General features: G+C 34.9%; 1 protein-coding gene across 7 annotated transcripts in view; it reads left to right on the forward strand.

Annotated features, from left to right (window-relative positions):
• The window catches only part of SPAG9 (sperm associated antigen 9), a 150,837-nt gene that overhangs the window by 94,638 nt on the left and 40,281 nt on the right, over positions 1-15,918 (forward strand). For 4 of the 7 annotated variants that reach the window (XM_055090290.1, XM_055090291.1, XM_024130386.3 and 1 more), the window contains exons 6-9: positions 1,540-1,581; positions 8,302-8,509; positions 9,055-9,154; positions 13,929-14,050. In XM_055090290.1, the coding sequence (XP_054946265.1) occupies positions 1,540-1,581; positions 8,302-8,509; positions 9,055-9,154; positions 13,929-14,050 (472 nt within the window). The remainder of the gene's footprint in view (positions 1-1,539; positions 1,582-8,301; positions 8,510-9,054; positions 9,155-13,928; positions 14,051-15,918) is intronic. The other 3 variants (XM_024130388.3, XM_024130391.3, XM_007103564.4) reach the window with 1 other exon arrangement.

A 15,918-nucleotide genomic window follows, 5' to 3' on the forward strand; every position in this document is an offset into this window, starting at 1 on the left:
AAAAAAAACCAAAGCAAAAAAATCCAGAAGCAATATTGGAACAATTCAATAAAGACTTTAAAAATGGTCCACATCAAAAAAAAAAAAAATCTTCAAAAAAAAAACCAAAATGAGAAATGGGTTTATGCTCTAAGTATTTCCTGCAGCTTGCTTTTTGTTTTTCATTTAAAAATGTATGTTCACAATCTTTTCATTTTTATTTAGAGAGTTATTTACCTAGCTTTTGATGAAATGATAGTTGAGAAGAGTTGAAGATGAGAATCCAGAATCAAAGATCATGTAAACAGATATTAAGGGAGAGGCAGTCTGGTTTGTATAAAGTGAATCATGCTATATATTAAATGGAATATCATCCAACTATATAACAGAATGAAATCTTGCCATTTGTGACAACATGGATGGACCTAGAGGGTATTATATGCTAAGTGAAAAAAGTCAGACAGAGAAAGACAAATACCATGTGATTTCACTTATATGTGGAACCTAAAAAACAAAACGAACAGGCATAACAAAACGAACAGACATAACAAAACAGAAACAGACTCATAGGTACAGAGAACAAATTGGTAGTTGCCAGAGGGGAGGGGGCATGAGGTGATGAGTGAAATAAGTGAGGAAGATTAAGAGGTACAAACTTACATTCATGAAATAAAGAAGTCAAAAGAATGTAATGTACAGCATAGGGAATATGGCCAATAATATTGAAATAACTGGGTATGATGACAGATGGTACTTAGACTTATCGTGGTGATCATTTTGTAATGTCTAAAAACATCAAATCACTATGTAGTACACCTGAAACTAGTATAGTATTGTAAGTCAATTAAATTTCAATTAAAAAAAAGAAAAAAAGTGCATCATGCCTTGCTCATCTGTGGGTTTTTTTGTGGGAATTAACAGAGAGCTAGGAGAGCTGTATTTTAGACTTTTCAAAAGACTTTGATGGATTTCCAGACTAAGAATATTTAAAACTTGAAGTTGCTTTGTGTTTAAGAAAAACACTTTTGTCTCATAGAAGGCAAATGTACAGATAGAAATGAAGAATATGAGTAAATAGATGTTTTTGTGAAAAAGGACTTGAATCTTGGTTACCCTTTGATTGTTAGTGTTCTCTTAACAGTTTCAGAAATGAGGGTGGGGGGAAGAAGAGTGTGGTTAATGTTTCCAAGTATGCTAAACTGGAATATTTATTATGTTAATTACTCAAAATGATTAGGATAAATTTCAGGAAGATTTCACACAGCTGGGTGAATAGAAAAAAGGGTTAAGTGATAAACTGCTTATTGACAAAGTATAAGGTAAGACAAGACCCAAGAGGTGGCTTTTGAGTCATGATATGGCTTAAAAAAGAGGCTTAAAGGAGGTGATTTTAAGTCAAAACAAAACCAAACCCCCAAACCCTCATTTTAACAAAGTAGATAAAAGAGATGGATCTTGTTATTCTGAGAGGTAGCACAAGCCAAAGATACTTAGAAATATGCTAACACCTAGTAAATACATGATTTTTTTTTCTCTTTTATAATCTTTCCCTCTTCCTAGGTCAGCAGTAGTCCTGAACCTCTGAAGGCTATAGAACAGGAGGTGAGAATGGGGTTTCAAAACGTTTTGTAAAAAGTAAATGAAAGTTATTAACTTTTGGTTACTTTCTCAGTTTCTATTTTCAAGACATCAAGTGCTCAGTTTGGAAGACTGCTGATGTTATTCCCTGAAATAAAAAAGAAAATTATTTCTTCTACAGTGGTTGCTAGGGCTTTACTGTGATCTGTAATTTACTCCTTCTCTAAAGTCAGCATTTTGAAATAAAGGAGAAAATAATAAGTAAATCCAGCCTATTTCTATTTATCCAGCTCTAGGTAAGAAACCTTGTATGCTTTGCACAAATATCTTCCTCAGGGCAGAATGTACATAACTTGTATGTATCCTGGAGACAGCTTAGTATGTCATTTTACCATGGGCTGCCTCCTTATTTAAACAGATTTGTTCAGCCCCAGTCAGGGCACCATTCAGCTTCATTCAGCAAATATCTTTTGAGAGCCTACTTCATGTCAGGCTTGATATGCTGGGCCCTGGGGATATAAAGACAAAATAAGACTTTATCCTACCCACTAGGTCAGGGTTAACCAGGGTAAGGCCTTCAGCAGGTCCATGACAGTGGAACAGTGTCTTTTTCAGAAATATCTTCAGAGGTAGGTCATCCATGCCTCTCTAAATTTTTTTGAACCTACAGTATAATTTACATCCAGACTTATTTCACCTAAATGTGTCTAGAATTATGCTTCTCAGTGTTTCTTTGGGTCACGGACTCCTCTAGGAATCAAATTAAAGGTACGAAGCTCTCCATAAAATACTGTATACACAGAATTTTGTGATTCTCTTATGGTGTAGAGTTGTAAATCAAAAGAGTGTTAAACCTACTGCTTTGGACACAACTTTAACTTGGGGAGAAAGAAATGTAAACATAGAAATTAAATATAAGGTGATAAGTGTTAATAGTGGGTATCCATTGGGCTAGTTACTTTCTGTAATTTTGTCTCTTACTTACATTAGGCTTAAAATCTTTGAAGCTAAAGACAAACTTATGTAGCAGAGTTGCTTGCCCCCTTTTTAGCTTATTTCAGATGAAATCAGGTGGCTAATTAGGAACACACTGTATTGGAACATTTCTAAGTTGTCCTTAGTGGGATAATTTATTTTTATAGTTGTGGACTTACTTTATAGTCTTTCTGAACATAAATAATAATGGGGCAATGCCAGATAACACATGACATATGTATTCTATACAGCACTGGGTACAGGAGGCATTTGATGAATGGAACATCTGAAAGTATCTTGTAAAGGCCTATAGACTTTTAGCCTGATAATCTAAAACCAGTAGGAAAATAGCACAAAGACCAGATTGTTTTCACTATGGTATCTCAAGTAAAGCTAAAAGTAATGACACCTATTCTGTTTTATTGTGTGATAAAAAAGTATAACATAAAATTTACTATCTTATTAACCATTTTTAAGTATACAGTTCAGGAGTGTTAACAGTATTCACATTGTTGTGCAACAGATCTCTAGAACTTTTTTGTCTTGCACGTCTGAAACTCTATACCCATTAAACAACAACTCCCCTTTCCCCTCTCCCCTCAGCCCTGGCAGCTACCACTCTACTTAGTGTTTCTATGAATTTGACCACTTTAGATACCTCATATAAGTGGAATCATGTAGTAGTTGTCCTTTTGTGACTGCCTTATTTGACTTAGCATAATGTCCTCAAGGTTCATCCAGGTTGTAGCATGTGACAGGATTTCCTTCCTTTTTAAGGCTGAATAATATTCCATTGTATACATATACCACATTTTGTTTATCCATTTCATCCCTCGATGGACATTTGGGTTGCTTCTACCTCTTGGCTACTATGAATAGTGCTGCTGTGAACATGGGTATACAGATATCTCTTTGAATCCCTATTTTCAAATCTTTCGGTTTTATACCCAGAAGGGGTAGTGCTGGATCATGTGGTAGTTCTAGTTTTAATTTTATGAGGAAACTCCATGCTGTTTTCATAGCAGTTGCACCATTTTACAACCCCACCAACAGTACACAAGGGTCCTAATTTCTTCACATCTCACCAGCACTTGTTATTTTGTTTTGTTGCACACGAGTGCCATTCCTTTATAGTTATAACACTGGAACCCCAAGTCAGGTTGCTCGTTTTTGTGGGCATTTTCCAGTGACGTGAAAGCCTACAATGTAAGAGTTTCTTAAAGACTGAAAGAGTGGGAATGGGGTTACAAAACAAGTAACGTTTATCAGAAAGAGACTTGACCACCTGGTAAGTCTCCATTTTTGGCACACACCCGTGTCATTGAAGAGGATATCTTAATGGCATCAGGCAATTGAAATTGATAGGCCAGTGGTCTTCAGATAAATAAAGCAGCATTTGTAGTCAAAACTATTAGCCAGAACAGTACACCTGGCATATGACCAGCATAAAATAGGAATTAGAGGTCTCCAGAAGTCACAGATTGAATGCGAAACAACAGCATGCAACTCCCCTATAACTTTATGTTGAATAATTTATGTAAATGCTTCCAGTTTCCATTTAGGTCCTAGTAAAAAAATTTTCCCTCATTTTGTACCTGGTATCATATGAACTTATTGTTGACCAAAAGTGATACATTTTTTCTTTTAGCCGGCTAATATTTAGGTTTGTCTTTTTTCCTTCTATCTTTAGTTGGAGGCATTGTTAGTGACAGAATTTCATAATTTCTTCCATAGGAGATACAATATAAGAATACTGTGCCCTTGGCCAAACACATGACAGAGACTTCCCACCTCATTGCTTTCCTGCTAATCTTGGGAGCTTTATGTCTCCACTATCTGGGAGACCAAGGAGAAATACATCTTTTGAAAACTATTCCCTAAAATTCAGAGCTTTTCCCTCTTCAGCTCTCATGGTCTATCCCTGGGATCCAGCTGTCAGAAGTACAGCCCACACTGTGAGCTATTTTAATGTGTGTAAAATATTTTTATGTGGTAAAAGTATAAAAGGGAAGTGAGTTACAGATCAATAATCTCATGTTATTTGGATAGCATTTTAAAATATCATCTTCTAAGCAGATCGTAATTTACCACTTCCTTGTAGCCCTAAATCTTGAGATCCCCTGAAGTGTCAGAGTTCTTTTCCTGTTTTAGGTTCAGCTCTCTCCTGGTTACCTTATTTCATACTCCCAGGTCCACAAATGATTTTGGGGAAGAGGGCTTTTGCCAAGCTGTTTATATTGTGAACTTTTAAATTACTACATAATTTTTTAAAGGTAAAAATAGCTAGACCTTGTGGGGTAGGGTGATATGAAGGAAGAGGAAATAATTTCTCTACTTGACTTTTATTTGAGAGATAAATGGAAATGACAAGACAATTTTGTCTTTTAATTTTAACAGGGGAGGAGGTGATAGAGGATTGAACTATTAATGTATTTGATTTGTCTTTCTTCCCATTGGATATCAGCTCTGTATTTGAGATGCACAGAAGAAAATAGTTGGCTGCGTAATTCAGCTGATTTTATTAGCATACGGTTAATATTGCAATATTTGTAATCAAAGTTATTTTAAACACAAGGCAATAATGAATGGATAGTCCCAACTTATAAATAGTATAAATGGTTTTCTTTTTCTCAAAACTTTCAAATTGAAAAGAGAATTTCATCTAGTTATAGTAAAACTTACTATCTGTAGTCTCTTTATATACCTAAAGAAATTGTTTTTGAGCGACTCCCCTGGTGGTGCAGTGGTTAAGAATCCACCTGCCAATGCAGGGGACACAGGTTCGAGCCCTGGTCCAGGAAGATCCCACATGCTGCGGAGCAACTAAGCCTGTGTGCCACAACTACTGAGCCTGAGTGCTGCAACTACTGAAGCCCACATGCCTAGAGCCCGTGCTCCACAACAAGAGAAGCCATAAATAAATGAATGAATGAATGAATAAATAAATAAAGTGATGAAAACCCAACGCAGTCATACAAACAAATAAATAAATAGAAATTGTTTTTGAGACCATACTTCATATATAGATTTATATTCTGAATTTTATAATTTTCTTCTACTTAAAAATATATATATTTAGAAGTGCTAACAAGAGCATAGTAAAAGCAAAAGTCACTCGTTATCAAACTACCCAGTGGCAACCACTTTTAGAATTGTCATGAGTGTCCTGACATAGCTCTTTCTAGCCATTCTTAGTTGATTATACTATACAGAACTGTTTTAGTCCCCAGTCTCTTTGCAGAATATTGTGAATATTTTTCATCTCAGTAGGTATTCTTCTACAACACAGTTTTTAAAATTGCTGCATAGTATTCTGTTGTATGGATGTTCTATAATTTTCTTAATTTCCTATTTTGGAGCATTTAAGTTGTTTTCAGTTTTTTGCTGTTATAAATGGCATCCTCTATTCATCTCTGATTATTTCCTTAAAAGTATATATATATTTTTTCCAATTTAACATAACATTTTCCTATGTCATTGAAAATTCATTTTAAGTAAGTATTGTATGCTAATGTGGATACACCACTTTATTTTTCTTTTGATAGATTCTGAATCTCAGATGAGATTTGTTTTTGCTAAATGGATCATCTGTCATGGATATATATGTTTCTTAAAATGATGATGAGCAATAAATAATCAGTAGCTGACCAACTATTATAAAAGTCCAAGTACAATATAAACTGTCAGAAAATGAGACTAGCGAAAATTTACTAGGATGACGGTCTTCAGCAAATATTTGGGTTTCATCCACGTGTTAGAGCTTAAACCCACCAGAAGAGCTAAGATACTCAAGTCTCTTAGTGAGTACAACATGCTAGGTCACAGTCTGTGACTTTATAGATTTCTCATTATTAAAAACAAAAATAAGGGGGGAAAACCTCCAAAAGCCTGGGATAGGGATGAAGAGTGTGGGTGGGAGGACTATTGAAGGGATGGAGAGCTCTCGGTTTTGCCATAGAAAATATATTTTCTTATGCATGCCCTTTGTTCTCATCTGGTAGTTGATTTATATTAGTTCAGCCATACATCAAAATGCATTATAGTAAATTAAAATATTAAGAGAAGAAAATGGAGATGAAACATTTTAATGTTGTAAAACTAAGAGGTTTGGTAATGGTTAAGTTCTCCATGTGTGATTACTTTCATTGTAGTTGCTGTCCATCATAGCATGTGTAAGTTGACTATATGTCAAAAAATGTTTTCTTATACTTGAAGAGAGTCTTAAACTTGAACACCCTCTTACTTTTCAGCACTTAAAATAACCTAAATCTCTCAGACAGTGTAAGATTGGTATAGTGTTAGTTATTTTTAATTGCTTGGATTCTATTCCATTACTTTTATAGCTATAATATATTTTATTTTATTTTTATTGAACTATAGCTGATTTAGCTATAATGTATTTTAAACCATGTTCTTTAAAAGTTAAGAAAGATAAAATTTTAAAGAGGGAAATAAAAATCACTAATAATCATCCCCCACCATAGCACAGTTTAATATTTTTATATATTCTTTTTTTCTCCTTAGGCCAAAAGCATGCATTGCAAAATTTTCAAAGTTGTGCATAATGTATTGTTATAAATTGTAATAAATAGCCAACATTTTAAACACTTAGTATGTGTGAATACACCGCTAAGTCTTTATCTAGAAAAATTTAGAATAATCCAATGAATTAGGTACCATTATCTCTATTTTACAGATGAGAAAACATAGCTATAGGAAGAATACATAACTTATCCAAAATTATACATTTGGTAAATTCACCCTAATCATCATCATCATCATTACTAGTACTAAACATTTTGTCACATTCTCTTTAAGACCTGGGTACTTTGCTGTAAAGAGCTGCCTCATTATTGGTAGCTATTGGACAGCAGTTTTTGATTACTTTTGAGTCACAAACCCCACTGAAAATCTGACAAAAGTTGTAGATTCTTTTCCTAGAAAAATTCATTGTACATAAATGTTTGCATAAATATTCAGTCTGGGTATGTACTTCTTGAAGCCTATTGTGGATCTTAGAAGTAGTTATCAAATTTTAATGATTATATAAATGACCTGGATGGCTTGTTAAACATGCAGATTACCTGATCTCACTGCCTAAAGTCTGGGCTTGGACTTAAGAATCTGTCCTTTTTACAAGCACTTCAAGTGATCTGGATGCAGGATTTTTTTTCTTTCTTTCCTTTTTTTTTTTTTTTGGTGACGCCTTGCAGCTTGCAGGATTTTAGTTCCCCGACCAGGGATTGAACCCGGGCCATTGGCAGTAAAAGCACGGAGACCTAACCACTACACTAGACCACCAGGGAATTCCCTGGACGCAGGACGTTTTAAGAACACTGTTTACAAAACTGTATCCTGAGATTAAGAATCTTGTTATTCCATTGCTGTTTCAGAGTAGCTACCACACAGTACATGCTCTAAGTGTTTGGAATCAAGTCTTTATTATCAAATGATTTTACAAATTAGGACTGCCATTACAGACTCTGATGATGACAGTAATGTATGATTTTATTGTTAATACTACCACTCTACTTTTATCTTCAGGTCTTCTATTTAGAAGAATCTCATGTATGTCTGGAAAAATATGATTGCTTAAATATTTCCCAATTACTTGAAAATAATCTGCAGAGATTATTTATTGATTTCCTTTGGTAATCAGTGACTTACTGTTTTTAATAGAATTTTCTTTCAAGTTTCTTAACCCATTTAAAAGATAGTTTTAAATAAATTACTTATCAGAATGTTTTCCCTAATTATATTTATTCGTAGGATGAACTTTCTGACGTTAGCCAGGGAGGATCTAAAGCTACCACTCCAGCATCAACAACTGCGTCAGATGTGGCAGCAATTCCTAGTGATACTCCCTTACATGAAGAGAATGAAGGATTTGTGAAGGTTGCAGATACACCAGATAAGTCAGAGAGAAGCAAGCATATTGAAGTACAGGTAGTCCAAGAAACTAGAAATGTATCAACAGGTAAGTGACCCTAGTTATTTACATACTGACAAAGTATTCAATAAACCCAGATATGGATATGACATCTTTGGGGTGTTGCTGCCATAGATTTATAAAACCGTATTCAATTGTAAATAAGCTTTTAGATGTGATGATTAAATAAAGTTTTAGAGAGAAAAGTGGTGGGGCAGTGGCTGAGGGGTTGAGAGCCTGAAAGGCAGGAGGACATTCTTTTTCTGTTCCCTACCTTAGGTCATTAGTCTTTGTCTTTAATTCTCTGTATTTCACCCCTTAAATACAATGAAAACAGTGAGTTCTGGCCTGGTGTACACTGCACTGTGTCCAAAGAAACACAAATGAAAACTTTCTTTGGTTATTTTTTAGTTGCTCATATTTACTGTTAATTGAACATATGACATATTGTCTATCTAACCTTGTGTTTCCTAGAATCAACTCTTTAAAATTTTTTATGATCAAATGATATATTTACAACCATAGAAGCAATTTTCATAATAGGGGCAGTATGTGTTATATGAATTATTTTTGTTATCTTGTGCTTTCCTAAGACTCTGCTGAAAATGAAGAGAAGTCAGAAGTTCAGGCAATCATTGAATCCACTCCTGAGTTGGATATGGACAAAGATCTCAGTGGATATAAAGGCTCAAGGTACTGTAAAAGCCCGATTAGGACATCTTATCCTTCCCTTTCCCCTCTCTCAAAGCACACTGTTGTCCCCTGGTCTCTGACCAGATAAAATGCATTCAAATGTTTTGCTGAAGAAATGTTGATATTATATTTCAGTTTTCTCTTTTTTGAAGCTGGGTATTGTACATAGTTTAAATCTTCTGTGAAGTGTTACCTTTACAGCATCAGGGACTAGAAGCACGTGGACGGATGGGGAAAAAAGACAGCCAAGGAGTAGTCCCTACTTTGTGGAACTTGGGAAAAACATAACAGCAAAAGTGGGGAAAATATAATTTGAAGAAACTTTATTCCTTCCCCCAATCAGGAAGAAGACAATATATTCCCTTCAAAACTGTAATGATCTCATTACTAGAAGAAATTAGTCTCATTTTAGTATCATTTTATATGGGGAGGCTATTTAGAGGTTAGAAGAGAATGGTATGTATCATCTTAATGAAGATCATCTGAAATATGTTCAAGAATGTCACACAGGAGCTGCTGCCTTTTAATTTCTTCCATAAATTTTATTTTTTAATTAATTAACAATGACCATAAAAATATGTGCCATTTTTTGATCACTGCTAGGCATTATATGCAGTAGCGGTTAAAAAGCATGAGCCTAGAATAAGACTACATGCATTCAAATCCTGACTTGGATTTGAATCTGAGGTAAGTTTCCTCATCCATAAAAGAGAATTATGATAATACTTCAGATGGTTGTAAGGAGTAAATGAATCAATATATGTTAAATCATTGGCAAAGTGTCCAGTTCAATAAATGTTAGCTAACATTATTGTTACCTTCATTATTGTTTTATATAATTTTATCTTAATTATAACCTTATGAGGTTGATGTCTTCACCCCCATTTTACAGATAAGGAAGCTCAGAGTTGTACAGTAACTTGTCCGAGATTACCCAGCTGGCAAGAGGTGGAGCTGGGATTCAATCTAGGACTCTGATTTCAAAGGCTGTGCTCTATTGAAATATTTTTTTCTTTATTGTTTATGTAAGAAATTAAACAATGCAGAGTGTAAAAAGTGAAATTTGCTTCTTATTCATCCTCTCCTAAACCTAAGAGATGCAGCTACTTACTAACAGTTGTGCACGCTTGTCATTCTGAACCTGTTTTTAAAAAGCAAAAACATTCTTATTAGACTAAAGCATGTATGGCAGTATTAAGGTCAAATCGTAATACAAAATATGAAGGGCAATAGTAGGCCCTTACCCCTACTGACCCCTCATTCCCACTCCCAAAAGGCAATCTCTATCACTTCTCAGGTCTCTTTGGGTATTTACCTTTAGGTATCTAAATCACATCCTTATGCTGTTTCCTTGGTCTCTCTCTTTCTCAGTTGGGATTCAGTGAGAAAATCAAGTCCTAATGCCCTAAGGCACCCCTTGTATATAATGAATTAGCTATACTCCTGTGCAGGGACTTCCCTGGTGGTCCAGTGATTGAGAATCTGCCTTGCAATGCAGGGCATGCCGGTTCAATCCCTGGTCAGGGAACTAGGATCCCACATGCTGCAGGGCGGCTGGGCCCATTCACCACAACTAGAGAGCCTTCATGCTGCAACTACAGAGCCCACACGCTCTGGAGCCTGTGCACTGCAACTACTGAGCCTGCACACCGCAGCTAGAGAGAAGCCCACGCACTGCAACGAAAGATCCCGTGTGCTGTAACTAAGACCTGATGCAGCCAATAAATAAATAAATAAATATTTATACTCCTGTGCCTCTAGAACAGTACTAGCTATATACTTTCTTTGGGAGAATTGAGCAAATAGTCACTCAAATCATTTTCTGTATTCTGTGGATCAAATGAGGAGTCCTGGTTTAAAAAAGGCTTCAATATTAGCTGTTGACTTTATAGTGGAAGATGACAAGGGTATCGCTCTTTAAACCATCATCTTTCCTTTCATCCTCCCAATATAATTATATCTCAGTTTCTGTTAAATTAACACTCATTGTTTATATCATTACGATTATATAAATATTAATAACAGCCTAGCCACAGAATATACTATGATTATATTTCCTTTCTTTTACAACTTCATTTTTCTTTAATTTAGTAAAGCCTCAGGGTTTTTTTGGTTTTGTTCTGTTTCTTTTGCTTAGGTTTCTACATAACCTATCACTAATTCACTAACAGATACCCTGCAAATCCTAAATGTAAACATTCTCAAAATGGCCAAATATAAATAAAACCAGTTTCCTGGAACCTTCTATTACCATTCTCCAATGTAGACATTTTTGTGTTTGCTCTGGTCCTGGAATTTGCTCTCATTTTCGTGCTGGGAATTCTTTTCACCTCTCTCCTTTGTTCCATATTCTATTTCCTGGATACCATGACATCTAGCTTCTTGATTTATGCCTTTGTTTTGACAGAATATATTCTTACTAGCTTTCCTGGCAAAGGCTGTTTTGGAAGTAAGTTTTTTGAGAACTTGAATGTGATAAATGTCATTTAAAGGAATGATAGTTTGGCTGGATATAGAATTCCAGGTTGGGAAATCTTCAGAAGTTTTTCTTCAGAATTGTGAAGACATTAATTCATTGTCATGTTTAGTGGAGTGTTGCCTTTTGGATTCTTGCTTTTTAAATATATTCTCTGTAAGATTTTAGGATCTTACTTTATCCCTATTTGTTGTTATTGTTTTGTTTGTTTGTTCCTTTTTAAAAATTCATGGTGACGTGTTCGATGTAGGCGTCTTCTTTTGTATCTGCAGTAGTCCTTTCATCTGGAAATTCATATTTCCCAGTTGAGAAATTTTCTCTTATTTCTCCTTTTTGTTGTCTTTTCTTCTCTTTTTCTGGAACACTTATTAGGTAGATATTGAACATTCTGGACTGACCCTCATAATTCCCTTTTCCCCCTCTTTTCTGTCTCTTCTATTTTTGTTATAATTTCTGGATGATTTCTTCAACTTTCTCTTTCAACCCTCATCAATTTTTTTTTCTAAAAGTTTCTTGTTTTTCTTGGATAGTTACTTTTTATAACACCCTACAGTTCTCTTATGGATGTAACTTTATTATGAAAATAAAATTCATTTTTTTTTTAAGTTTTTGCTGCTGTCTACATTCACTGTCTCCTTTTACTCTTGAGTGTTTTGGACTCAATTTTATGATAGAGGCTTTCTTTGATTGTCTGGTTCTCTGTGGCTGTTTTGCTCATACTTAAGTAAATGACATTGATTCTCCAGTTTTCTGCCTATAACATTTAACCTTGGCTTCCATTGTTCAGGGAGCAATGCCAGGAGAAGGGAGGTCTCACTGTCCTGGAGGGTTGGATTTAGGTCTCATATAGCTTCTTGTGCTGTCTTTCATCACATCCCTCTATCTTATGTTCCCTCTTGCATGCTTGTCTCTGCAGATCGCTGGTTCCTTCAATTCCTGAGCCTTTCAGGGGTTCTGGCAGCATGCTGACTTCCTTCCTAAACACTAATGGCTTAAGTTGAAGCTTTGTCTGGTCTGTTAAATCAATTTCTACTGTTTGCCCATCTTTTTTCCATCTTATATAATTTTGTTCACATTTCATCTGCTGTAGTTTCTTTTTCTGTTCCCTGTGTCCTTGTGGGTGTATACTTTTTAAATTCCTTTACTGTCATTTTAGTTGAGTTTCTGAATTATTGGGTGATCAATGACTATGTCCATCGTATTTAACTGGAAATCCTGTGCAGACGTTTTTCTGTTAATGTAACACTAATGCATAAACATGTACATTTCCCCATTCTCTTCCATACCCCTGCAAAAAGGGCTTATATTATACATACTGTATTGCAACTTGCTGTATAAAAAGCACCTTTATATAATGGGTTTCTTTCATTTCTAAAGCTGTATTTTAATGTTTTTAAAGTTAAAAGTTGAAACTTTTAGGTATATCCATAACTTATTTCATCTGTGCCCTGTTAATGATCACTTGGGTTGTTTCAACTTTTTGCTGCTCTGACCATCCTTTTACATACATAATTGCCTTCTTGTGACAGGGGCTTTGTAGGACTTTTTATTTTTTATTTTATTTTTTTATTTGTGGCCACGCTGCACAGCTTGCGGGATCTTAGTTCCCCAACCAGGGACTGAACCCCAGCCACTGCAGTGAAAGCACCAAGTCCTAACCACTGTATTGCCAGGGAATTCCCTGTAGGAATTTTTCTAACATCAAGTTCTTGGATCAGTGGGTATTTACATTTTAAATTTTGATATTGCCAAGTTGCCCTTAAAAGAAAAATAAAATGGCCATGCTAATTTATACCCAGACAACATGGACCATGGTAGTTAAGATCATGGATTCTGAAGCCTGGCTGCCTGGGTTTGAGTTCTGCCTCTTTGACTCATTAGCTGGATGATCTTGGCAAATTCCATAACCTCTTTAGTTTCCTCTTCTGTAAAGTTGGGATAATAGCAGCAGATCTTTTGTAGAGTAGGTGTGAAGATTTTAATAAGGTAGTCTGTGAAAGGACTTAGTCCAGTGCCTGAACAATGCTGAGTAGTGCTCTCTTTTAGCTGCCATTTATTGTTTGTGTTTGCTAGGATCTCATCACAAAAACATTCTATATATTCGTCAACAGTTCTCTCTGTGGAGTTTAATGGGAATCTCTTATGAAACCCTTGAGAAATCCTTTTAAATTATATTTTATATTAAATGTAAATTACAGGTAAAAAATTCCTATGTAACTTAGCCTTTTGTATTCATTTTGCACTGTTGAAAACATCTTTGACATATTTGTTGATTTGGTTTTGGTTTTTTCTGCCTAGCACTCCCACCAAAGGCATAGAGAACAAAGCTTTTGATCGCAATACAGAGTCTCTCTTTGAAGAACTATCTTCAGCTGGTTCAGGTCTAATTGGAGATGTGGATGAAGGAGCAGATTTACTAGGTATGATAATTTATCTGAAGTAGTATCATACTGTTTTAAAAATAGATTTTTTAAATGATTTAATTGAAAATTTCTTTAAAATGTCTCTAACTGTCCAGTGGGGCAGAGTTATTGCACTTTTACGTAATTAATAAGAATGTATTATTTGAGATAATGAAAGTTTTAAATGAGAATATCTTCACTTATGGATGTGCCTAGAATTGAATTGCATTTTAGTTTGTATTTTGAATTCATGTCACACAATTTATTGAACTCCTGCTATAGTCTGAGAACAGTATTACATAGAAGAAGCACAGTGATATATGTATATATGGGGTATATGTATAGATGTATAGATTTATGGATTGATGGATAGTTAATTCCTGTCTTAAATAGCGTTCATTGAATCCTCTTGACCTTAATTAAATAAGAAATTATAACACGTGATTTTTCTGAGATTTCACAGAGTATTCTGTTTTAGCTCTTTGGGAAATGTAATCATTTTAGAGTTTGTATTGTTGAAGAATATCTGGTTTGAAAAGGATAATGCATTTGGCTCTTCTACTATTTATCTTGTGACCTTTGCCAAATAGCTTAACCTCTCTGGACCTTAGTTTCTTTGTGTATAAAAAGAAAGAGTTGGGCAAGAGTTCAAGGGTTGGACAAGCTGCGGCTCATGGGTCAAATCCAGCTCACCTCCTATGTGTATGAATAGAGTTCACACAGCCACAATCATTTTTCACGGATTGTTTATAGTTTCTTTTACCCCACAACAGCAGACTTATGTTGTCTGTAACAGATTATGTGGTTTACAAAGCCTAAAATATTTACCATCTGGCCCTCTACAGAAAAAGTTTGCTCTGCTCTAGGTGATCTCTAAAGTTCCTTTCAACAATAATTACATGAATGGGACTTCCCTGGATGTCCAGTGGTTAAGACTCTGTGCTCCCACTGCAGGGGCACAGGTTCAATCCCTAGTCAGGGAACTAAGATCCCTCAAGCCATGAGGCGTGGCCAAAAAGAAAAAATTACATGACATGTCAGTTAGCTTTGGTGTGCCTTTCTTATAACTTAAGACCTTACAGAAATTGAAAATGTTATAGTATTAAAAAAAAATCTATGCCTTTGGGATAGATTCTGGTCTCCAAACATTTTTTGTATCCCTTAGTGTAAATTCAGTACAGATTACACTGTTCTCAAAAGGTGCTGTTTCTCAGTTCTTGTGAACCTAGAGAGGTGTTACTTGTATTCATTGGTTAAATTTATTGGTTACTAGTTATGTCCTCGACAAGTATTTTTTGAAGGAAATACAAATTCTGTCTAAACGACCTCACAGTCTTATGTAAAGTAAGAGAGATTGAAAGTACATAAATAAAACTTAGTTAGACATAGACTCCCACCATTAAAGTCTTAGTAAAACATTGGATGCAATTGAATGAGCTTGCATTTCTCAAGAAAGGCTAAAAGATTAATTCTTAAGGAGCACTCCATTTTTACATTTAAATTTATACTCTTTGTTAAGATTAAATTACGCATGAAAAGTTCCTTTTAAGATTTGATTGGTTTAAGAAACTGATTCCCTGGCAAAAATTGAGGGGCAGATGCAAAAAAATGTTAGAAAGAAGAATTTTTTAATATTTAAACTTATATTCAGATTTATATACCGTGAAGTTCAATTTTTTGTTTTAACAAATGCATAGAGTTGTATAACCACCACCAGAATCAATATACATCATCTAAAAAAAAATTCCTTCTTGCTTCCCCTTTGTATTTAACCAGAATGAAGTACTTTTTAAATGTTCTTTGTACACTCTGCTTCCTTATAATCCAGTATTGAATAATATAATTATTGAGGTTATTGGCCCCAAACTTTCTTCCCTGTAGAGTTA

The sequence above is a fragment of the Physeter macrocephalus genome, chromosome 14 (assembly GCF_002837175.3).
Source record: "Physeter macrocephalus isolate SW-GA chromosome 14, ASM283717v5, whole genome shotgun sequence".
Classification (NCBI taxonomy): domain Eukaryota; kingdom Metazoa; phylum Chordata; class Mammalia; order Artiodactyla; family Physeteridae; genus Physeter; species Physeter macrocephalus.